Source organism: Balaenoptera musculus, chromosome 11 (genome assembly GCF_009873245.2).
Source record: "Balaenoptera musculus isolate JJ_BM4_2016_0621 chromosome 11, mBalMus1.pri.v3, whole genome shotgun sequence".
Taxonomy (NCBI): Eukaryota; Metazoa; Chordata; class Mammalia; order Artiodactyla; family Balaenopteridae; genus Balaenoptera; species Balaenoptera musculus.
This window is the reverse complement of record NC_045795.1, coordinates 96,998,298-97,021,484: the sequence shown is the minus strand read 5'-3', so window position 1 is coordinate 97,021,484 and position 23,187 is coordinate 96,998,298. Positions and strand designations below refer to the sequence as shown.

Here is a 23,187-nt window from a genome sequence, read left to right as displayed (position 1 = left end):
ATAAAAAGAAACAAAATTGAGTTATTTGTAGTGAGGTGGATGGACCTAGAGTCTGTCATTCATAGTGAAGTCAGTCAGAAAGAGAAAAACAAATACTGTATGCTAACACATATATATGGAATCTAAAAAAAATATATATGGTTCTAATGTACCTAGTGGCAGGACAGGAATAAAGACACAGACGTAGAGAATGTACGTGAGGACACGGGGAGGGGGAAGGGTAAGCTGGGACGAAGTGAGAGAGTGGCATGTACTTATATATACAACCAAACGTAAAATAGATAGCTAGTGGGAAGCAGCTGCATAGCACAGGGAGATCAGCTAGGTGCTTTGTGACCACCTAGAGGGATGGGATAGGGAAGAGTGGGAGGGAGGCTCAAGAGGGAGGGGGTATGGGGATATATATACACATATAGCTGATTCACTTTGTTATACAGCAGAAACTAACACAACGTTGTAAAGCAATTATACTCCAATAAAGATGTAAAAATAAAAAAGTATGTCCACATGAATGCTGCCTATATTTTGAATATAACCTGTTGGAATACAAAGATTTATCAATAATCTGTCCTCTGAAAAATTACAAAATGGCTATCAAGGCAACATTAAAATAATCGGATAATCAAAAACATTATTAATTATGATGACAACTGTTAACCCATGATATGCAGGCTTTAACAGATTATCAAATAGTTTGCAAGAAAAGATTTCTCTTTGGAGGAACAAGAGAGCTCTTAGATTTAAGCTAACTAAATTATATTCAAGATTTCCAATGAAAAGGAAAAGAGAGTGGGAAGATTAACAGTGCAAGAGAAGAAAAGAGGAAAAATGAAGGACAGGGTGGGAGGGAGACTTTTCATTGTATATACATTTCTATAATTTGAGATGTTTAAAACATCTCACTGATTGTCTAATCAATAAATTAAGAGAGAAAGGAGGAGGAAAAGGGAAAGATCTAGTTAATAAGCAAATACGAAGCTAAATGGGAGATGATGCAGATGTGAATATGGCAGAGATATACAAGGTACTCAGAGCACACAGGATGAAGCTTTACAAAACAGGAATCAGAGGCCGCCAGGATAAATGAGGCTTCAAGATGTATTGGGTTAATCAGCTCAGTCCAAAGACAAAGATATTGCCCTACAAGATTCATGTCAGCAACAGGGCTGTGGTAAACTGTTGCAAACCCAAACTCTCCCATTAACCCTGCTCTGCCCTGTGCTCCAGCCACTTACACTTGGGCATACACCACAAATCACATCCATTAAATGTTCACAGAAAAAGTGGCACAGTCTCACCTGTAATAAGTCAATCCCCAGAAGCAATTTAATGAGGCTCTTACAGTAAGATGTGCCCATGCTGTAAAAAAAAAAAAAAAGGGAGAGATTGGTTTTCTATTTTGTTTTTCTTGTTTTAATGTTTTTATTATCCTTTCTCCATAAAATTGGTTAACTATGTAATTTTTAAGGAGAAACTATCCTGTTAGATAAGAACATACAGAACATGAGAAGATAGCTTTTAAGTCACAGACAAGTAGAGTTGAAACTGTATCAACACAGGTGAGACACATTCTAGAAAACATTCTGGTTCTTAGTCTTGTTATCATAAACTTAATAATTTAAAGGTTAGGTTAAAACTTTGAGGAAAAGAGAGCTATAAATCAAAAGTAAAATTCCAAAAAATCACATTCTGCCCCAACCCCACCTCCCAATCCAGTTAAGTGTAACAGACTAAATTTCAGCAACAGTCCAGTGCTTCGTCTCCACACCTGGCTTCCTCATCGTGCAGACGTTCACAAGACAAAAGGCAGTTCCTGAAACTGTCTTGGTCCTCAATGTAAGACTCCAGGCCACTAACGAATTCTTCTACTATCTTAGTGACATTAAAAACAAAAAAAAAGAGTAAGATTTTTAGTTTAACATTTGCTGTCGATTAGCTAAAATCATTCAAGCCTATTCAACTTTATGCTAGTGTCTTTAAACTCCCAATTCCAGAGTACTGCTGGCAAAAACAAAAATACTAGGGAGAAAATACATACTTTGGGATAAGAAGGATGTTTCCTCAGAGTCTGAAAGAGCTTCTTTTGGAAAACGATTTGATCCACAGCTATGAGGAAAGAAGACTAGTTGGTCCCCAGTGTCTTTAACACTTCCTACCAAAGTTTTACTTTCCTAAGACCTAGGTTCCTGTCTGATAAAACAATAAAGATATTTCCAACCTAATTTCAGAGCCAAATCTTATAAACCCACTGCAAAACAGAATTAGCTTTTACAAAGGATAGCTACTAAGTATTCTTAAAAAAAAAAAAAAAAAAGCCAAAACCTTAGCTGGATGGAATAATCTATGCCCCCAAAGTAGGGCCTTACATGGCTTTATAAATTTTCTTCTGAAATTATTCTGACACAGATCTAATTGCTCTCTAGGTATTAATTTATTTTTTCACAAGAAAACATAAAGTAATACTAGTACATAACATTCTTCCTTTAAAAAAAAAAAAAAGGATTAGACATACTTCACTTAACATGCATTAATCAGGACCAAAGAGAATAACAACATTCTCTAAAAAGCAATTTCAGTTTCATCCTTATCTTAAGACAGATGGTGTCCCCATTTCTAATCTTCACTGCCTCTCTAGAAAATCCATGATTAAGTTCTGAGCCCTTTCACTATACCCAGACAAAAGATTCTGATTAAAATATTACCTAGTTGATTCTGACTCTCTCCTGTTTTAAGAGTAATTCCTGATGTCTTAAGAAGCTTTACAAAGACACTGTCATTTTCTTCAACTTCATTATGAACATGAGATTTCTTTGTCTCTTTGGAAAGTGGCTGTTTTCTGGCTTCTGAAAGTAGACAAAATTTTCAAGAATGTGACAAATAGTAAAGCAAAGGTTAAAATGTAAACCCTAGAACAATAACCCTAACAGGGAAGGTGATGGGTTCCTGAAGAACTATACTGGAACTGATGCTGCTGTGCAATTTTATCTCTAACAAGGGTCAGCAATAATGGCTTGCAAACAAACAAATAGAACAATCAACAAATCGAATTATTTTCACCTACTGAGTTTTCATTTGAAGAATTCAAAATGTGCCACCTCTAACAAGAATGACCAGAGGAGTGTTTTCCAGCCAAGTTCTAAAGCAGTCAGGGTGTCTCATGTGGTCTACAAACCACTGTGTTGGAATCACTGGGAAGCTTACTAAAAGCATATTCTTAGGTCATGTCCCAGAGCTACAGAATCAAAATTTCAGGGATGGAGCATGGGAATCTGAATTATTAATACGCTCTCCAGGTAACAATCCTGATGCACACCAAAGTTTGAGAACCAACGATCAGGATACAGAGGTAGAAAGAATGCAGCAGGTTCTCCTACATCATATCTTTGAGTACAAAGCCCAGGCTGATTTCATCCCAAGGCTTTCAACCCATAAGAAATAATAAAAAATAAGCAAACAAAAACAAAAAGGTACCTGAAGTTAAGTATGATTATCTACTCTTCTCCCTTAATGAAGCAACGTTAGAATTGCCTTAATAGAGTGGATGAGTGTGATGAATGAAAGACTATCAACCCCATCTCATTGGAACTCTTAGGGCTTCTGTCAACTGCATTCTCATATGGACAGATTCTGTACTCTTACTTTGCCTCTGGTGTGCTTGCTTTGATATGATGCTTTTCCTTTGTACATCACCATCATAGCATTTATCTAGATCATCATTTTTAAGGCAGGAAAGGGGACATAAGATTTTTAAAGGGAAGGGACTTCCGTGGCGGTCCAGTGGTTAAGAATCTGCCTCCCCATGCAGGGGACAAGGGTTCGATCCCTGGTCAGAGGACTAAGATCCCACATACCAAAGGGCAACTAATCCCATGCACCGCAACTACTAAGCCCACATGCCACAACTAGAGAGAAGCCCTCACACAGCAGAGGAGGATCCCACATACTGCAACGAAGAGCCCGCATACCAAAACTAAGACCCAATGCAGCCAAAAATAAAAAAATAATAATAAATATTTTTTAAAAAGTGGTGGGAAGTGGGGGAGCTTGTTTAAAATACAACCCAATCCAGAGATCCTTTAAAAACAATAAAAATAAAAAATAAAGGGTATAGACTATGTCGTATCTTTGTGCCCCAGCACCTAAAGGATGTACAATAGTTAAGCTCTTATGTATGTAGATTCCTCCTACGTATGTGGAGACTGAAACTCACTGACTATGGGCATGCCCAAAGTCATACATGCAATTAGAGGCAGAAATTTCATTCCAAATCTCCTGATACTAGATTCTGTGTGCCCCATCCATTAAGCCTTGGTGACTCCAGCACCTGAAAGCAGGAACTTTATAACCCTTTTAGTGCCTCACACATTTGCTACAGGAAATAAAGCAACAAATGACTAGACACTTACTAGAGGCATCTTCTGTCAGGCTCCCTCTATCCTCAGATGTTGGGAGTCTTCTTTTGGAAACCATTTTGACCAAAGCCTTCTTCAGTTAAATTACTTTGCAGAGCAAATCAGAGAACAGAAATTACCTGTTAGAAGCTGAATTCTGAGAAGTTAAAGCTATTAGCTCAAAGAAAACTATCCAAAACCAAAGACTTTACAATAATGCTATCTAAATCCAGGTGCTGAGAAAATTTCAGCTCCTCTATCTGGTCAAAACTCCCTTGTTTTCAAGACTTGTTTACCTAATTGCCTCTTTAGCCAGACCGTTTCCCTCTTGCTGAAAGATAAAACCCACAGTTCTCTGACATTTAAGATCCTTCATCATCTAGCCCCAATCTACTGCTCCTTTAACTCATTAACCCAATACTACATGCTAGGGACTGTGCTAGGTGCTGGGGTTACAACAGTGAACCACATACAACCCCTGTCCTCAGGGAGTTTACTATATAGTACCAAGTAGTCCTGATGTAGTTATAAAAGAAAAGTGCAGGGTGCTATGAGGAAATCTAGTCTAGTTGGTGGTGATGAAGAAAAGCAGGGACAATTTCTCAGGGATAATCTCTTTGAGAAAGTGACTTTTAAGCAGAGACCTGAGGGTTGAAATAAGAGTTAGCCAGTAGAAGAGGTATGAAAAGAGTGGTCCAGACAGGGAAAAACTCAACACTGAAACAGGGAGAATGTAGAGTGAGAAATGAGCCTGCAGAGGTAGGGGAGGGCCTGAACCACAGGGAGTTCAATTTTGTAAACTAGAACCTTCCTGGTTTCAGTGCTTTTGCATAAGGTGTTGTTTTCACCTGAAATGCTCTTATCCGCCTGGAAATTACTCCTCCTCCTTAAAGACTCAGTCAAATGTCATCTTCCTCCTATCCCCAAGGAAGATTACTACTCCAGCTTCCCTGCTCCAGAGTATATGTAGGAGCCCTTACAATGCACTAGACTGTGGGGCTCTTTGAGAGCAGGAACCCAGTGTCCTTTATTTCAGGTATCCCTAGTGCCCAGCACGGTACCTGACATAAAAAAAATTTCCGAGAATATTCGCTAAATGAGAATGGCTGGCAGGCAGGTAAATACTAACGGCTAATAAAAACTATTTTAAGTGCTTTACATTTGATACTTCATTTATTCCTCACAAAACTTGAGGTAGCTACCATTATTCTCACATTCAGTGGCAGAGCTGGGATTCCAATTTAGCAATCCGGCTCCAGGATCTGCCTCTTAACTACCACCTACACTTACTCTTGATTATAACAGTGCCTTCCAACAATATTTACCATTTACTATGTACCAAGCGTCATGCTAAGCGTTTTCTTTATCCGTTGCCTCGTTTACTACTTATAACCATTACCAGCCATTCTGTCGATGGAAAAACTAAGGCAAGTCACGGCCTCCTGACTTCAGGGCACACGCCCGTAACGTGCTAACCGGTCCCGCTTCCACACAAGCCTGAAAGCCGGGGAGACCGGACGGGCTGCCCGGACCAGATCCTCCGGGGAGGGAGCAGGGGTCAAGTCCCTCCTCACTTCGTCATTTTAACGACGCAAGGAGGTACCTGGGAGGATTATCCCATGACAAGACAGTTGAGGAAGCTGAGGTTCGGGGCGCGGAGCCCCAGATGAAAAGGCCGGGCTCTGCCGGGGCCTAGAGACCGGCCGCAGAGACGCGGAGCCTCTAGAGGAGACGACCGCTGCTCCACTCACCCGCCGAGAAGCCGTTGTTGCTCATCCTTTTCGACTTTCCCGCGCGGCGCAACGCCACACGGACGCCGTCGAAGCGCGCCTCGCCGTGACGTCAAACTTCCCCGCCGGAAGCCGGCGGCCGCGCGGCCCGGCGGGGGGCAGGGCGCAAGGGCAGAGGCTGAGGTGGGGTTCCGGGCTCGCCTGGCTGAGGGGCGTGAGAAGGCCCGGAGGCGAACTCGACGAGCAGACCTGCGCCCCGGTGAAGATCGACCCGGCTACAGCTGGCCGGGAGCCGGCTCTCTGTGAAGATGGCAGGGCCGGAGCTGCTGCTCGACTCCAACATCCGCCTCTGGGTGGTCCTGCCTATCGTTATCATCACCTTCTTCGTGGGCATGATTCGCCACTACGTGTCCATCCTGCTGCAGAGCGACAAGAAGCTCACCCAGGAACAAGTCTCCGACAGGTCAGCTCCCTCCCCTCTCCGGCGATCTCACTCTCTCGTGATCTTGGGCAAGAAAGTGCAGGGGTTATGTCAGTTTGCCCGGGTTCACATCGCGCCCCCTCTAGCTGACTATCCTTGGCTGAGTTACCCCTGTGTTTCACTTTCTTCATCTGCAAAAGGACGATGATACCAGGACATGCCTCATAGAGCAGGCGTGGGGATTAAATTTTAGATGATGTCTGTAAAACATTTCTCTAGATACAGTATAAGTTTCCATGAGCCTGAATGATCACAAAATGGGACATTTGGTTTCATAAATTAAGTTTTACTGCCTCAAAAGTTACTAAAATTTTTCTAAAATGTGTTAAACCAAAACTGAAAAATACACAAATAAAAAAATATTAGACCATATTTGGGAATAGAATGTATGTAAAAAGTGGTTCTCAAGATTGAAGAATACACTGACTCTTCGGAAAGGAAAGAAAACAAAAACTAGAGTTTTATCTTAAGAAAATGTTTTTCACTTGCAAGTTACCACTGCAAAACAGAAATTTACCTTTATAACCAGTACAAGGACTTATTTTTAGATATTAATGGAAATGAAAATGCAAAATTAAAAATTTCTTGTAGAATTTGCAGACCTTAGAGAAACTGAGTGTTTAGAATGTATAGGATAATTTAAGTTTGCCTTGCTTCAGGGTTTAAATGCCTCAAGGTCACAATTCTCAACCCCACTTCTGCAAAATTGCTCAGCAGTTTAGAGACCTAGCCGAATTTCTGTTCAGCCTGTGGAAGTCCTGAATTATCTATAGTGAACAAGGTTTTCTTGATGACCACCCATGTGCCCTGCACTGTGCTGTATGTTCTGGGGTACAAAATATGACAAGGTCAAGATCCTACTCTCAGGGAGTTTCAGTCCAAGTGATAAAACATGCACAAGGAAAATAGGAGATACCATTAACTTAGTGCTTAGGATATGCCGGTACAGTGGTAATCACTTTAAATGACATAATATATGGGAAGAATTCAGCTTAAAGTCCTTCAGTATTTCCTTTTTGCTCTTTAAAAAAAAATGTGGTAAAACACACATAACATAAAATTTTCCATTTCGACTGTTTTTAAGTATACAATTCAATGACATTAAGTACATTCACATTGTTGTGCAACTGTCACCACCATCCACTTCCAGAATATTTTCCTCATCCCTAACAGAAACTCTGGGCCTATTAAATAATAACTCATTTCCTTCTCCCTCAGCCCCTGGGACCCACCATTCTACTTTCTATCTCTAGGTACTTCATATAAGTGGAATCATACAGTATTTGTCCTTTTGTGTCTGGCTCATTTCATTTAGTATAATGTGTTCATGGTTCATCCATGTTGTTGCAAATGAGGGGTTTCCTTCTTTTTCATGGCTGAATAATATTCCAGTGTGTGTGTGTCTACATATATATCATGTTGTCTTTATCCTTTCAAGGTTGTTTCTATATCTGGGCTATTGTGATTCATACTGCAATGAACATGGGGATGCAAATATATATATATATTTTTTAATGTGATTCTATTCTATTTTTAATTTTTTGTGGAACCTCCATACTATTTTCCATAAAGGTTGTACCAATTTACATTCCCACCAGCAGGGGTTTCCTTTCCTCCCCGTTTTGCTTTTAAGATAAAGACTAAAATACAGTAGAACCCTTAAAAAGAAAGGAATCATGTCACATGGTACAACATAGATAAACCTTAAGGACATTAAGCTAAGTAAAAGAAACCAGACCCAAAAAGACAGTATTTGTATGATTCCACTTATGTGAAGTATCTAAAGTAGTCAAATTCACAGAAAATATTGATAGAATGGTGGTTACCAGGAGCTGGGAGAGGGGGAATGGGGGAGTTACTGTGCAATGGGAAGAGTTTCAGGTTTGCAGGATGAAAAAGTTCTGGAGATCTATTTCACAACAATGTGAATATACTTAACACTACTGAACTGTGCGCTTAAATGTGGTTAAGATGGTAAATTTTGTTACATGTTTTTCACCACAATTTTTTTAAAAAGCGTTGGGATTCACATGGCCTTGCATAGTCTGGCTCTTGCCAACCTCTCAAGCCTTGTCTCACCACATTTCTGTAGTCCTCTTTCTTCCAGCCATATGGCCTTTTTTCTCAGGTCCTCAGAGACATAGTGCTTACTCCTCCCTCACAGCTTTTGCCCAAGCTGTTCCCTCCAGCACGTGGCCAAGGTAATCTCTACTCATCCTTAAGATTTCAACGTAATCATACCGCCTCAGCAAAGCTTTCTCCAAGACCTCGACTTACTAGACTCAGTCACATCCCCCATTCATCTCTCCTTCCTAGGACATAAAAGATGAATTTCACATTTATTCCTGTGGTTATTTGATTAATGTTTTTCTCCCCCACTAAACTTTAATTTTCTTGAGATACTTGCTTTTTGATCACTGTTGTTCATGTCACCTAACATGGCACTCAGAAGCTCAAGAAGTATTTCTTCAATGAGAATAAATCTGTTATTATACACAATATGAATGGAGGTGTAGGGAATTTAAATGACTCATCCAAGATCACATAATTAACAAGTGGCAGAGCAAAGACTTCAACGCATCTGTCCAACACCAGAGCTTAAATTCTTACCCATTATTGGAGACCCAGTGCTGCTTAAACTGTCAGTGGTAAAGGACCAATTTTTTTGGTTTTTCAATTTCCAATTTATCTCAGACTGGTGCTTTTGTAAAATTTTTTGATCACATATTTGGATGTTGTGACAATGTCAATTTACTATAAAGGTTTCTAAACCCTCACTCTCAGTGACTATTCTTACCTCGTCACAGACCAGTGTTGGTACATAGGCCACATTGTGAACAGCTTTATTTATTTTTTAAAAAGATGTCTTTATTATTTTTTTAAATTTATTTTTGGCTGCATTCGGTCTTTGTTGCTGCACGTGGACTTTCTCTAGTTGTGGCGAGTGGGGGCTACTCTTCGTTGCAGTGTGTGGGCTTCTCATTGCGATGGCTTCTCTTCTTGCGAAGCATGGGCTCTAGGTGCATGGGCTTCAGTAGTTGTGACACGTGGGCTCAGTAGTTGTGGCTCATGGCCTCTAGAGCGCAGGCTCAGTAGTTGTGGCTCACGGGCTTAGTTGCTCCACGGCATGTGGGATCTTCCCGGACCAGGGCTTGAACCCGTGTCCCCTTCATTGGCAGGCGGATTCTTAACCACTGCACCATCAGGGAAGTCCGTGAATAGCTTTAGACTAGCTCCCAGGGAACGAAACATATCACCTGTCACCTCTGTAGGCTTGCGTATAGAGCAGTCAGCTGTACAGTATAATGAGGTCAAGAGGAGGAGGACCAGAGAGAATTCCATGAGGCCACTGGGCATCAAAAAGAGTTCCATGGAATATTACTCAGCCATAAAAAGGAATGAAATGTTGCCATTTGCAGCAACATGGATGGACCTAGAGAATATTATGCTTAGTGAAATAAGCCAGACGAAGAGAAACACTATATCACTTACATGTGAAATCTAAAATATAATACAAATAAATCTATATAGAAAACAGAAACAGACTCACAGACATAGAAAACAAACTTACAGTTACCGAAGGGCACCAGGAGGCGGGGAGGAACAAATTACAAGTATGGGATTAACAGATACAAACTACTGTACCTAAAATAGATAAGCAACAAGGATTTACTGTATAACACAGGGAATTATATCTAATATCTTGTAATAACCTATAATGGAAAATAATATGCAAAAAAAAAAACCTGAATCACTATGTTGTATACCTGAAACTAATGCAATATTGTAAATCAACTATACTTCAATTAAAAAAAGAGTTCTGGGACTTCCCTGGTGGTGCGGTGGTTGGGAATTCACCTGCCAATGCGGGGGGCGCGGGTTCGGGCCCTGGTCCGGGAGGATCCCACATTCCGTGGAGCAGCTGAGCCCGGGTGCCACAGCTACCGAGCCTGTGCCGCAACTAGAGAAACCCCGCGCAGCAACAAAGACCCAACTCAGCCAAAAATAAATTAATTAATTTTTAAAAAAAAAAGAGTTCTATGGAGAAGGTGGGATTTGAAAAGGGTGTTGGAGCATGATGAGGTAGAATTGGTGAGGGAGGGGGCACTAGAGCAATCCCAGCACATGGAGAAGCTAGAATATGCATAAGGTGACAGCGGGACCCTAAGCATACCGGCTGACTGCTTAGAGCAGGTGGTCTACATTGAGGAGTAGACAGTAAACCAAGCACAGTTTTCTTGTGTTCATTTCTGTATACAGTTTTTTTCACTTTTCCAGAAGGATTTCCATTAACTTAAGGAGGTTTTTTATTCCGCTCATTAAAACAACCTTTGAAAATCTAGAAAAAATTAGCATTTTTATCTCTTCTGTTTGATGTTTGTATCTTAGCACTGCCTACTTGTGGTATTACACTTTGTTATCTGTAATGATCAATTATGTTCAAGTATCAGATAATTTCATTTATTAATTCAATAAGTATTTATTGAAAGCGTACTAACATCCTGAGTCCTGAGTACAATTTCTATTTGTTGTCTGTCGGGTAACAACCCTGTCAAGTCTTGTACTCACTTCTCTATCGGGTTTAAAAACTTCCTTCGTTTATCCTCACCCTTCCTCCCTCCTCCTGGCCCCAGGTCTTCTGAGTAGCATCCAACTGCTACTCTTTTTCACTCAGAGAAAGTTCCTTCTTAGCTCATTATAAAGTAAGAAAAAGCTGAGCGTAATGTCCCAAATGTGCCTTCCTCAGAAATCTTTGTTCAGGAACAGTCACGTCTGAAAAATGCTCTTTTGGAAAGCTCATTGTTGGGTTAAATATGTTCTACTGGTTTTAAGAACACTGTATTTTGAAAAGTTTCCGCACAGAGCTATTGCCAAATAGGCCCTGTCTTGTGTTTAAATAGGTGTTCTACTTTATTCTCTCATTTTCTTCTAGTGTTTCGCTTTTAAAAATCTCATTGTCTTGGTTGTATTTTTCAGTCAAGTCCTAATTCGAAGCAGAGTCCTCAGGGAAAATGGAAAATACATTCCCAAACAGGTACTCATAAATGAGTAAAAGCTCCGCGATTCACTGTTGAGGGCAGTAGATATCTGAATGTTTTATAAGGGGATTCTTCGGGGAAAGCTGAAGGCGGGCAAGTCGGTAATTAAGCTGTGTCCTGGCGGTGTTTGCTGTCATTGTGACCTTGCCCTTCTTGGGAAATTGTTTTTAAATGTGACTCAGCTAAAGTGTCAGGTCAGCTGCCAAGTAGGCTGCCAGCTCTGAGTGTAACAGCATATTCCAAGGGCCTTCTGACTAAACCTTGGGGGAATAATTTGACAATGTGCTATGTCACAGTTTTAAGACTTAAAAAGTTCTTTTTTCTACTAGTCTTTCCTGACACGAAAATATTACTTCAACAACCCAGAGGATGGATTTTTCAAAAAAACTAAAAGGAAGGTTGTTCCTCCTTCTCCTATGACTGGTATGTTTATTCCCTTCTCTCATCTTTAAGGAAGACTTTTATCATTATTGGGGGGATGGGCAGGGAGGATGTCATTTTATTTGAAATTTAAATTTTACAAAACAGTAATCTAAGGGACCTTAGGGATCATCGGATACAGGGATCTACAGAAGTGGGGTTCTCTTTTTCAAATAAATCTTCAGGGAACCCCAATGTATAAAGTGGATTAAAAAAAGAGCTCTCAGCTGAGGGGGTGGGGACTAGAGCCATTGTCCCTGGGTCTCTCCCCTTTGCTGTTCCTCAGGAACCGGGGCTCTGAGGAGCACAGCTGGAGAGCATTCCAGTCCCAGGTCCCATCCAGTGCCTGGATCCTACTGCTGACAGATGACCTCCAGATTCTGCCTGACTGCTTCCCTAGACCATCTATTTCTTTGTCAGACATGATTGCTTGGCCCATCCTACAGTTTTTCCTCTAACAGATTTCTTACTTTCTCTGATCCCCGTCATGTGAAAAATACAGCATCTTTAAAGTAAAACAAAATAACTTATTATTCAGTGTTGCCTATCCACTCATTTCAGTACCTATTTCTTTAGGTGAGATAACCAGTTATTTTAAACCTAGACAGAAGATACTGGAATTGATTTTAATAAGTCTTTTAGAAAACCTACAAGAAAAAAAGACCAATAAGTATATGAAAAGATACTTGACATCACTAAAATCAGTGGAATGCAAATTAAAACAAGATGTCGTTTATAGCCCATTAAACTGGCAAAGATTGAAAAGCTTGACCAAAACTGCTACTGTCAAGGTCATGGGAAGTTAGGCCCTCTCACTGTTGTTGAAAGCCAGTTTTAAATGGTAAATCCCTTGGCCCAGAAATTCTTCTAAGAGTTTCTCTTACAGAAACATTTATATAAACATGCAGATTTATGTACAAGGAAGTTGTTGGTAACACTGTTTACTGGCCAAAAAACCAACCAAACAAACAAAAAAACAATCTATAGGCCTACCCAGAAGTGATGAGTGACCACACAGTGGACTCCCATGCAGACATTAAAAATAATGAGAGGTATTATACCAATGTGGAAACACCATTCCCAATATGTTAACTTTTTAAAATTAAAGAGCAGAATAGGGACTTCCTTGGTGGCACAGTGGTTAAGAATCCACCTGCCAATGCAGGGGACACGGGTTCGAGCCCTGGTCCGGGAAGATCCCACATGCCATGGAGCAACTAAGCCCATGCGCCACAACTACTGAGCCTGCACTCTAGAGCCTGCGAGCCACAACTACTGAGCCCATGTGCCACAACTACTGAAGCCCGCGCACCTAGAGCCCATGCTCCGCAACTAGAGAAGCCACCGCTATGAGAAGCCCATGCACCACAACAAAGAGTAGCCCCTGCTTACCGCAACTAGAGAAAGCCCGCACGCAGCAACGAAGACCCAACACAGTCAAAAAACAAAACAAACAAACAAAAAAAGTAGCAGAATAGTAAGCATAGTATCCCTTTATATGTATATATATATATAGAGAGAGAGAAACTATTGTGTGTATATTCATGTATAAGTGCGTATGTATGTTTTTATAGATATATAAAGATGGAAGGAGATAAAACAAACAGTTAAAAATGTTCAGAGAGTAGGCTCAGAGGAACTGTCTGCATCCTGTGTTTCTATGTCGTTTGAATTTTTTACAATGAGCTTGTATTACTTTAATTATCAAATAAATTAAAAACTTACAGAAAACAGGAGTAAGTCCCTGCCAACAGTGGTAACAGGTATTGGTTTCTTGTGTTTTGTCTTAGATCCCACTATGCTCACAGACATGATGAAAGGCAATGTCACAAATGTCCTCCCTATGATTCTTATTGGTGGATGGATCAACATGACGTTTTCAGGCTTTGTCACAAGTAAGTTATAGACCCAGAAGACTTCAGGTTTACTTCATCTGTGATCCTTTCCCATGACCCTGTTCAGAAATCCAAGGGCTGCTGAGACACCACTATCACGGGTCCTATGTTCTCTAGTGGAAACTGATAAGTCTTTGAACAAAAAAATTTAATATGCTCTGATTTTACGGCTCTTATCCCAAAATGATCATAAATTCATGATGTGGTTGCTTTTTTACTAATAGGGACTCAAACAAGTGGATTGCTAGTTTATATCCGAAACTAGTTTGGTATTCTAGTGAGTAGGAGAAAGGGAAGCCTATTTCTGTCTTGACTTCATTTTCTAGGTGTTGGGGTGAGTTGTTGGTCAATTTGTTTGTAAGCTGCTTTGATTTAAATGAACTAGGTTTCTCAGTAATGTAGTTCGTTGTGTGTATGTATTCCACTTTGGGCTTAACAGATCAGTGCAAGTTTCTTTTCCAGATTTTGGGACACAGCTCAGTTTGAGCCCCTGCTTCTTAAGCACTTGAGAAGCTGGTGTTTTTCAAGGAACTAGAGCAGAGTGACATTTGACTGTTAATTCTTCAGAAGGTGACACACATCTCCTTGTAGAAATCATTTTCTAAACACTGTATGGTACAGATTTCCCACCTCCTCAGGGAAATAATATGTGCATCACACTTAAACTGTTCTACAAAGGAAGCTGGGAGTGATTCTGAATTTTTTCTTTCTTCTCTGCAGCCAAGGTCCCGTTTCCACTGACCCTCCGTTTTAAGCCTATGCTACAGCAAGGAATTGAACTACTCACATTAGATGCCTCCTGGTAAGGACTTTCTTCTATTTAATAAAAACACCAACCAAAATCTAAAACAGGGATCTCTTAAAGAACAGGATTTCCAGTTTGCCTGCTTCACTGGAATAGGTTTTTGGAGTTTTTCTCATTGAAACTCCACTCAGAATGCCACAGGTGGATTATGGCAACTTTTACATGAGTCTTGCAAAAGGAGAGAATGTATCAGCCTCTTTAATTAATTAATTAATTAATTTTATTTTTGGCTGTGTTGAGTCTTCGTTGCTGCACGCGGGCTTTCTCTAGTTGTGGCGAGTGGGGGCTACTCTTCGTTGCAGTGCGAGACCTTCTCATTGCGATGGCTTCTCTTGTTGCAGAGCATGGGCTCTAGGGGCGCGGGCTTCCGTAGTTGTGGCACACGGGCTCAGTAGCTGTGGCTCGCGGGCTCTAGAGCGCAGGCTCAGTAGTTGTGGCGCATGGGCTCAGTTGCTCCATGGCATGTGGGATCTTCCTGGACCAGGGCTCAAACCCGTGTCCCCTGCATTGGCAGGAGGATTCTTAACCACTGCGCCACCAGGGAAGCCCTGTATCAGCCTCTTTTTCCCTAGCATCTTGGGGCTGAGGAGTCCAAGAGCAGATGTGTCCACTCCAAGAAATTTAAAAGATAAAGCCAGGAACTCTGGCCAAGGCAGACTTTTTAGCAATACATACCCTGGAGCTTATGGAAGTGGATGTTGGTATTCTTTTTTCCAAAATACATTACTGCTAATAACAACATTAATCCTTTTCATTGGTACCAGTCACCGTTCTAAGGATTTTCCATATATTATTTTATAATATATGGAAACCCTATGAAGTAATTGGAGACATTGAGATTTGACCACAAACCTGTCCAAATCCAACACTCGTGTCTTACCATTCTGTTTTTTATAGCAGAGTAATAAAACCCAAAATCTGAAGAGCTCTTAGAACACTGCTACAGCCTCTGGAATGCAGTAGTGCTTCTTCATGTGGTCTCTCCAGATTATTTTGTCTATGGCTTCCCAAAGACTAGCATCTAAAGGAAGCCAAACAGTAGGAGAAGGAGGAGAATGGGCAACGGGGGGTAACCAGTGCTGATCTTGATTCACTCCCCAGTTGGAGCAGAGCAGTCTCTGGTTGTTTGGGAGGGACAGGATAGACCCGGTGCTGGGAGAGTCTTGGCTATGTGCCCTTCCCCCAGAGGAGAAAAGCTATACTTAATATGAGTAGCATGACTCTATTAAACCTTGACCTTCCAGTCTCATGTGGGCTAAACAAAAACTTCATGGGCTGGAGAAAAGCTTTTTTATCTTTTCTCAGCATCTGACATACTCGCGTGGACAAAGGAGCCTAGAACCGGCTATAAACTAGCTTACCAACCTGCAACATTATGTACAGATAGGTGTGACCCAAGTATTGGAATGAAGTGTGGGTTCTTTCCAACTCTGTATCATTTCTTATACTCTTTAGTTTTTATTATATGCGAGCATATTAACTTTATTGGGGTAAGGTGGGAAACCTAAGCTAAGGAGGGCTTTGATGATAATAGTTCAAAACTTGGAATGGCTTTCCCAGTTGCTACAGTCTTCAGTATGAAGCCCACCAACACTTGTGATTCCTTCTAGAGAATGGAATTCAGGACAGGAGGCCTCTTTCTATTTATATTTTATGTACTTTAGTATTGTTGGCATTTATTATATATAACAAGTGTGTGTTGTTTTTATGATTACAAATAATAAATGGTTTGAAAACCCATTATGTATGAAGGAAAAATTAAACAAAGCTTGCATTCCCTGATAAAATGAAGCACACCAGTTGTGAGTTCAGTTCCTGCTACTGAATGCCAAAGAATTTATCACATAGCCGGAAGGAGCAGTTTGCCTCCGTACATTACCTTATTTTATCCTCATGGCAACTCTGGGAAGTGAGTGGAGGAATTGAGATTTGACCCCCAAGTCTGTCCAAATCCAGTGCTCAGCTGTTCGCCTGCAGAGAGCTATAACTATTTGCAACATGGCCTCCACAACTTGTGTTTCTTCTTTGGTTGTGCTTTGGATGACTACAGCCTGCCCCAGGTGATTCCTTTACATACTCTGAACAACTTTGGATGGTAGAAAAGTGTGTGAACTAGGTTAATTCTGAAATAACTTACCTACATTGTTTCACTTTTGCTTCCTAGGGTGAGTTCTGCATCCTGGTATTTCCTCAATGTCTTTGGGCTTCGGAGCATTTACTCTCTGATTTTGGGCCAAGATAATGGTAAGAAGCAAATACTTCAATACATGAGTCATTCACGCCAGGGCCAAAATGATCATGTAGTCTATGCTGTTTGTGAACACAGTCAAATACAGTGCTTCATTCCTTAAACATATTCATAAGTTTCTGAGGTATTCTGAGTCTTAAAAACCCCAGGGTCAGACTGAAGATCTGAATTCTCCTTGGTAATCATGGGGACAGTATTTAGTTGCCCAGAGTCTGATGCCCTCCTGTGAGGGATCCAGCTCCAGCAATACAAGCCTGTAAACCTGAAGCTGAAAGAAGGCTGGGTTTGATCAGTTTACTCATTGACTAGAGTTCCTGCTGGTATCAATCCTGGCTCTCTCTGCCAAGCTGGGACCTTGGGCAAGTTACTTAAGCACTCCAGTCCTCTGTTTGCCTATCTGTAAAATAGGGACCTTAATGATTGACTTCTGGGTTTGTTGTTAGGAGTAGATGAGGTAGACACATAAAGTACTTAGTGAAGTACCTGGCATGTAGGAGTTGCTCAGTAACTGATGGCTGTTGTTAGTGTTATTTAAATTTGAAATAAAGTTTAGCACTTCCTTTCGTTATCTTCCTTCTGCTATTATCATGTCCATTTTTCAGAAGAGGTAAAGTGCTTTCACATAGTGCGTGACAGGGCCAGTGAACTGTCATATGGTTCTCTAACCCACTACCAAGCATCTGTAAGTGCTGTGTAAGGACCATCCTTCTCCGAGGGTCCTGGGTGCTCTCTGCGCCCTGGCACTCACGCGGATGTGTCTTACGCTGCAGCTGCTGACCAATCACGGATGATGCAGGAACAGATGACTGGAGCAGCCATGGCCATGCCTGCCGACACCAACAAAGCTTTTAAGGTACACTCACTTCTCCTCCGAGCTTCACTGAAGCTCGGAAAGGTGTTACCAGAGTTACTTTTAAAGATGAATTTCCTGAAGTGAGTGTAGTATGTGTGGTTCCATCCTTTAAATTTAGCAAAAATGTATTTCCGTTTACATGTCTCTTATTCCAGAGACAGAATCATCTGTTAAGTAAATTAGAGATTCTTGGTACTTTTACTGGTTTTTAAATGCTCACCCAGTTTAATCCACACTGTAAATGAAGTTATAAAAACAGCCCAGGACTTCCCTGGTGGCACAGTGGTTAAAAATCCGCCCGCCAATGCAAGGGACATGGGTTCGAGCCCTGGTCCAGGAAGATCCCACATGCCGCGGAGCAACTAAGCCCGTGGGCCACAATTACTGAGCCTGTGCTCTAGAGCCCATGCTCTGCAACAAGAGAAGCCACCGCAATGAGAAGCCCGCGCACTGCAACGAAGAGTAGCCCCGCTCGCCGCAACTAGAGAAAGCCCGTGCACATCAACGAAGACCCAACGCAGCCAAAAATAAATAAATAAATTTTTTAAAAAAACAAAACAGCCCAATCAGAGGTACCAAGTAAACATTTGGAATATTTTGAACTTTTTTGGACCGTGATATAAATTTCATTCAATAAAATCTAAATTGGGAATTCCCTGGCGGTCCAGTGATTAGGACTCTGCGCTCTGACTGCTGAGGGCCTGGGCTCAATCCCTGGCCAAGGGACTAACATCCCACAGGCCACGCAGCACAGCCAAAAAAAAAAAAAAATCTAAATTACTTACAGCCTTTCATGAAATGATTCTGGAATTTGTAAAATCCAATATAATTTTTGTACAGCAAACTCTCACTAATTTTTCATGATAAAAACTAGAAATAGAGGGGAATTTGCTCATCTTGATGCAAGATATCTATGAAAGACCCACAACTAACATCCACACTCATACTGAAAGCTTTTCCCCTAGGGTTAGGAACAAGACAAGGATGTCCACTCTCACCACTTCTACCCAACATTGTACTAGATGTTCTAGCCTGGGCAGTTAGGCAAGAAAAAGAAAGAAAAGGCATCTAGATTAGAAAGGAAGAAGTAAAACTATCTTTGTTTGCAAATAACATGGTCTTGTATATAGAATATCGTAAGGAATCCACAAAAAAACTATTACACGTAATAAGTTCAGCAAGGTTTTAGGATACAAGATCAATATTCAGAAAGCAGTCGTTGTTCTACACACTGGTAATAAAGAATCTGAAAAATTGAAATTAAGAAAACAATTCCAAACCATAATGGAAAAGAATGTAAAAAAATAATGTCTATATGCGTATAACTGATTCACTTTTCTGTATAGCAGAGATTGGTACAACATTGTAAATCAACTATACTTCAATTAAAAAAAAATTTTAAAACCCAATTCCACTTACAATAGTATCAAAGAGAATAAAATAAGAAGAAATTTAAAACACGCAAGACTTGTACACTGATAATTGTAAAATACTGCTGAAAGAAACTAAAAAAGACCTAAATAAATGGAAATATATCCATGTACATATTATCTTGACTTAGTATTATCAAGATGGCAATCTAGATCTGTTGATCTACAGATTCAACATAATCCCTATCAAAATTCCACCAACCTGTCTTGCAGAAATTGGCAGGCTAATCCAGAAGTTCATATGGAGATGAAAGGGCCCCAGAACAGGCAAAACAATGTTGAATAATAACAAAGTTGGAAGACTCACACTTCCTGATCTGAAAACCTACTTCTGAGCTACAGTAATGAAGACTGTGTGGGATTGGCATATGGACAGACATCCAGATCAACAGAATAGAATTGAGAGTTCAGAAATAAATCCATACATTTAGATCAAATGATTTTTGACAAAGGTGCCAAGACAATTCAGTGGGGGAGAAAAGATTCTTATTGCTTACTGGGTACAGAGTTTCTGTTTCAGGGGATGAAAAATTTGGAAATAGATAGTGGTGATGGTTGCATAGCATTGTGAACCTAATAAATGCCACTAAATTGTATACTTAACAGTGGCTAAAAGTGGCAAATTTTGTATTGTATATATATTTTACCACAATAAAAAAAATTTTTTTGAATAGAAGTTTTTAAATGGGTCAAAGACTTAAATATAAGAGCTAAAATTATAAAGCTCTTAAAAGAAAACATAGGTGTAAATGTTTGTGACCTTGGATTAGGCAATGATTTCTTAGATATGACATCAAAAGTATTAGCAGCAAAAGGAAAAATAGATAAGTGGAACTTTGTCAAAATGAAGACTGTGCTTCTAAAGACACTATTAAGAAAGTGAAAAGACAACCCAGAGAATCAGAGAAAATGTCTGCAAATCATATATCTGATAAGGGTCCAGTATTCAGAATAAAGAACTCTTAGAACTCAACAATAAAAAGATGATCCAGTAAAAATGGGCAAAAGACATGAATAAACATTTCTCCAAAGAAGATACACAAATACCCAATAAACTAAGCTCATGAAAAGATGCCCAACATCATTAGTCATCAGGGAAATGCAAATCAAAACCACAATGAAATACAAAGATGGATAATGAGTGTTGACAAAGATACAAAGAAATTGGAACCCTCATACCTGCTGGTGATTGTGCAGCCACTTCGGAACACAGTTTTTAGCCTTTCCTCAAAGAGTTAAACACAGTTACCATATATGACCCAGCAGTTCTACTCTTAGCGAAGTACCCAAGAGAATTGAAAACACATGTTCACACAAAAACTTAGTACAAGAATGTTCAGGGACTTCCCGGGTGGTGCAGTGGTTAAGAATCCGCCTGCCAATGCAGGGGACAAGGGTTTGATCCCTGGTCCGGGAAGATCCCACATGCTGCGGAGCAACTAAGCCCATGAGCCACAACTACTGAGCCTGTGCTCTAGAGCCCTCAAGCCACAACTACTGAAGCCCGCGTGCCTAGAGCCCGTGCTCCGCAGCAAGAGAAGCCACCGCAATGAGAAGCCCGCGCACCGCAAGGAAGAGTAGCCCCTGCTCGCTGCAACTACAGAAAGCCCGCGCAGCAACGAAGCCCCAACAAAGCCAAAAAAAAAAAAAAAAAAGATACAGAAAGTAAAGTAGTAGTTGCCAGTGGTTGCGGGAGAGGATAGTGGGGGGTGTTTGCTGTTTGACACGGAGTTGTTTTTGCAGTGACGAAAGTGTTCTGGAATTAGGTAGTGGTGATGGTTGCACATCTTTGTGAATATACTAAAAACCACTAAATTGCACATATTAAAGGGGTGAATTTTACGGCCTAAATTATATATTTAAAAACCCACACCCATGAGCTAACATTTGTATTGCACATTAAGTTTCATACAACATTTTTTAAAAACCTACTAAAAGCGAAAGTAGTCAGCATTAATAGAATACTTGAGAAATGTTATTAGTTGCCAGCTCCAATGACTTTGAACAAATTCTTTCTTTCTTAGCCTAGTCTCCTAGTCTGTAACTTGGGGGCAGGGGGGTGGGTAAGGGGAGAGCAGCACCTACCTCATAGGATTGAGTGAGCTTCACATGTACATAGCTGAACCCAGCTCCTGGCCCAAGCAAGTCAGCGCTGCTCTTATAACAGCCCTTCTCTCCCTGCCCCCACATTCTCTTCCTCTGCAGACAGAGTGGGAAGCTTTGGAGCTGACGGATCACCAGTGGGCACTAGATGATGTCGAAGAGGAGCTCATGGCCAAAGACCTCCACTTCGAAGGCATGTTCAAAAAGGAATTACAGACCTCTATTTTTTGAAGACCAAGCAGGGGTCAGCTGTGTCAGGAACTCGGAGTAGCGCTTAACCTTGTAACTTTTGTTTGAGCTGGAGCCTCTCGGAATAAAAAGGGGGATGCGTGAGCTGGCGGGTGTGCAGCAAGGATTGTTCTTGTCTGAGCCGGGTTCCCCTTTATGTTTGAAACCAGAAGAAACATGAGGAGTGTGTGCTGGGTGACTTGCCCAGAAACAACGAGTTTTGAAATGTTTAAAGTTTTCCTTCTGGTGACTCTAGTAATAAAAGTAAGAGAGGGGGAGAAACTCAAGCTAGTGATAATATATAAAACTTAGCAAAAATTCAGGAATTTCAGAAAAAGTGTTGTCAATTAAACCTAATGATTATGTACAGTCACTCTGACTTCTAAACCATAGTAAACGCCTGTTTTCTTGGGATCCAAACACCCCGCGTTTTACCTTTAATTTTTTGTTAGTATTTTTATAACTTTCCTTATGCAAATAATACATTTTCATTACCGAAAATTTAGGACCAATGGATGAAACTCTGTGTTGTTCATTTTGCGCCTGCAGAATGACATGAAGAGCCAATATGTTAAAACTTTATTCAAACAAACTCTTTTCAGAGTGAATACCCAGGGCCAGGACAGACTTAGCAAACCTTCTCTCTGTCTTAATACTGTCCAGTGAAAATTGGTGACCCTGAGACACTGCCAGATTCTCAAGTGCCTTTGGGATCCTCAAAGACTTCAACAGTTAAGTAATGCAAGGTCTTGATCTGGAGTTCAGAATATATCAAATCCGTTGACAAATCAGTGGTGCTGTACTGTATATGGCTACTCTGTTGAACGACAGACCCCATGTCCAAGTTATTCTGGGTGAGAGAGAGCTTACATATGGTTGTAAGAAGGGAGAGAGGAAGAAAAATAAAAAATAAAAAAAAAAGAAGGGAGAGAGGGTGATTGCTGGCAGACACATAGGTAAGGGTTGCCCAGGAATAATTCTGCCTGGATTAACTGTCCCAGGGAAGTGGCAGAGGGCCATTTCTGTACCACGAGGTGAATGTAATTTACATGCTGAACGCTATAATCAAAAACAAACAATTCAACTCTACAAATTAAACCATCCTGTTTTCTTTTCTTTGCCTGTAAAAATGTTGCCTCTGTGGGTCACTAACAGCCTTCTGCCAGCAGTTATCAGTGTCTATCATGGACCAGTGCTGGAGAGTCTAAGATGGAAAAAGATGTAACTCTTGCCCTCAGGAACTCATAAGAGAGACACATAAGAAATTGGTGGTTCTTAATCGTTCACTGGGTCACAGGACCTCTTTGAGAATCTGATGGAAGTTCTGACCCTCCCCTCCTGAGTAACACACATGGGCACAGACACACAGACCTCTCGGGTAACCCCAGGAGCACTAATAGACTTTCCAAAGCCTATTCATAGTGACCCACTGACCCAAGGTAAGAAATGCTAATATTTAAAAGAGCTGCTAAAATAAAATATTAAAGGAGCAAGGGTTCCCAGGAGAGCTAACCTTTGACCTGGGCCTTGAAAGAGTTCTGCAGTGTAGAAGGGCATCCCAAGC

General features: G+C 40.7%; 2 protein-coding genes across 7 annotated transcripts in view; one reads left to right on the top strand and one right to left on the bottom strand.

The window, feature by feature from the left end:
- Positions 1-6,280, bottom strand: part of FANCD2 (FA complementation group D2) — a 59,587-nt gene extending 53,307 nt beyond the window's left edge. For 3 of the 6 annotated variants that reach the window (XM_036868714.1, XM_036868718.1, XM_036868716.1), the window contains exons 1-6: positions 6,143-6,280; positions 4,407-4,499; positions 2,703-2,843; positions 2,039-2,106; positions 1,769-1,872; positions 1,299-1,359 (exon numbers count right to left, since the gene is read on the bottom strand). In XM_036868714.1, coding sequence (XP_036724609.1) covers positions 1,299-1,359; positions 1,769-1,872; positions 2,039-2,106; positions 2,703-2,843; positions 4,407-4,470 — 438 coding nt within the window. In that variant the 5' untranslated portion in view covers positions 4,471-4,499; positions 6,143-6,280. Of the gene's footprint in view, positions 1-1,298; positions 1,360-1,768; positions 1,873-2,038; positions 2,107-2,702; positions 2,844-4,406; positions 4,500-5,994 lie in introns of all 6 variants that reach the window. The other 3 variants (XM_036868717.1, XM_036868719.1, XM_036868715.1) reach the window with 2 other exon arrangements.
- Positions 6,233-22,533, top strand: EMC3 (ER membrane protein complex subunit 3). The gene is made up of 8 exons (XM_036868749.1): positions 6,233-6,584; positions 11,580-11,637; positions 11,971-12,064; positions 13,852-13,956; positions 14,677-14,758; positions 16,926-17,005; positions 17,780-17,862; positions 21,498-22,533. The coding sequence occupies exons 1-8, from the start codon at positions 6,430-6,432 to the stop codon at positions 21,624-21,626; spliced, it is 786 nt and encodes a 261-aa protein (XP_036724644.1). The 5' UTR covers positions 6,233-6,429; the 3' UTR covers positions 21,627-22,533.
- The last annotated feature ends 654 nt before the right edge of the window (positions 22,534-23,187 follow it).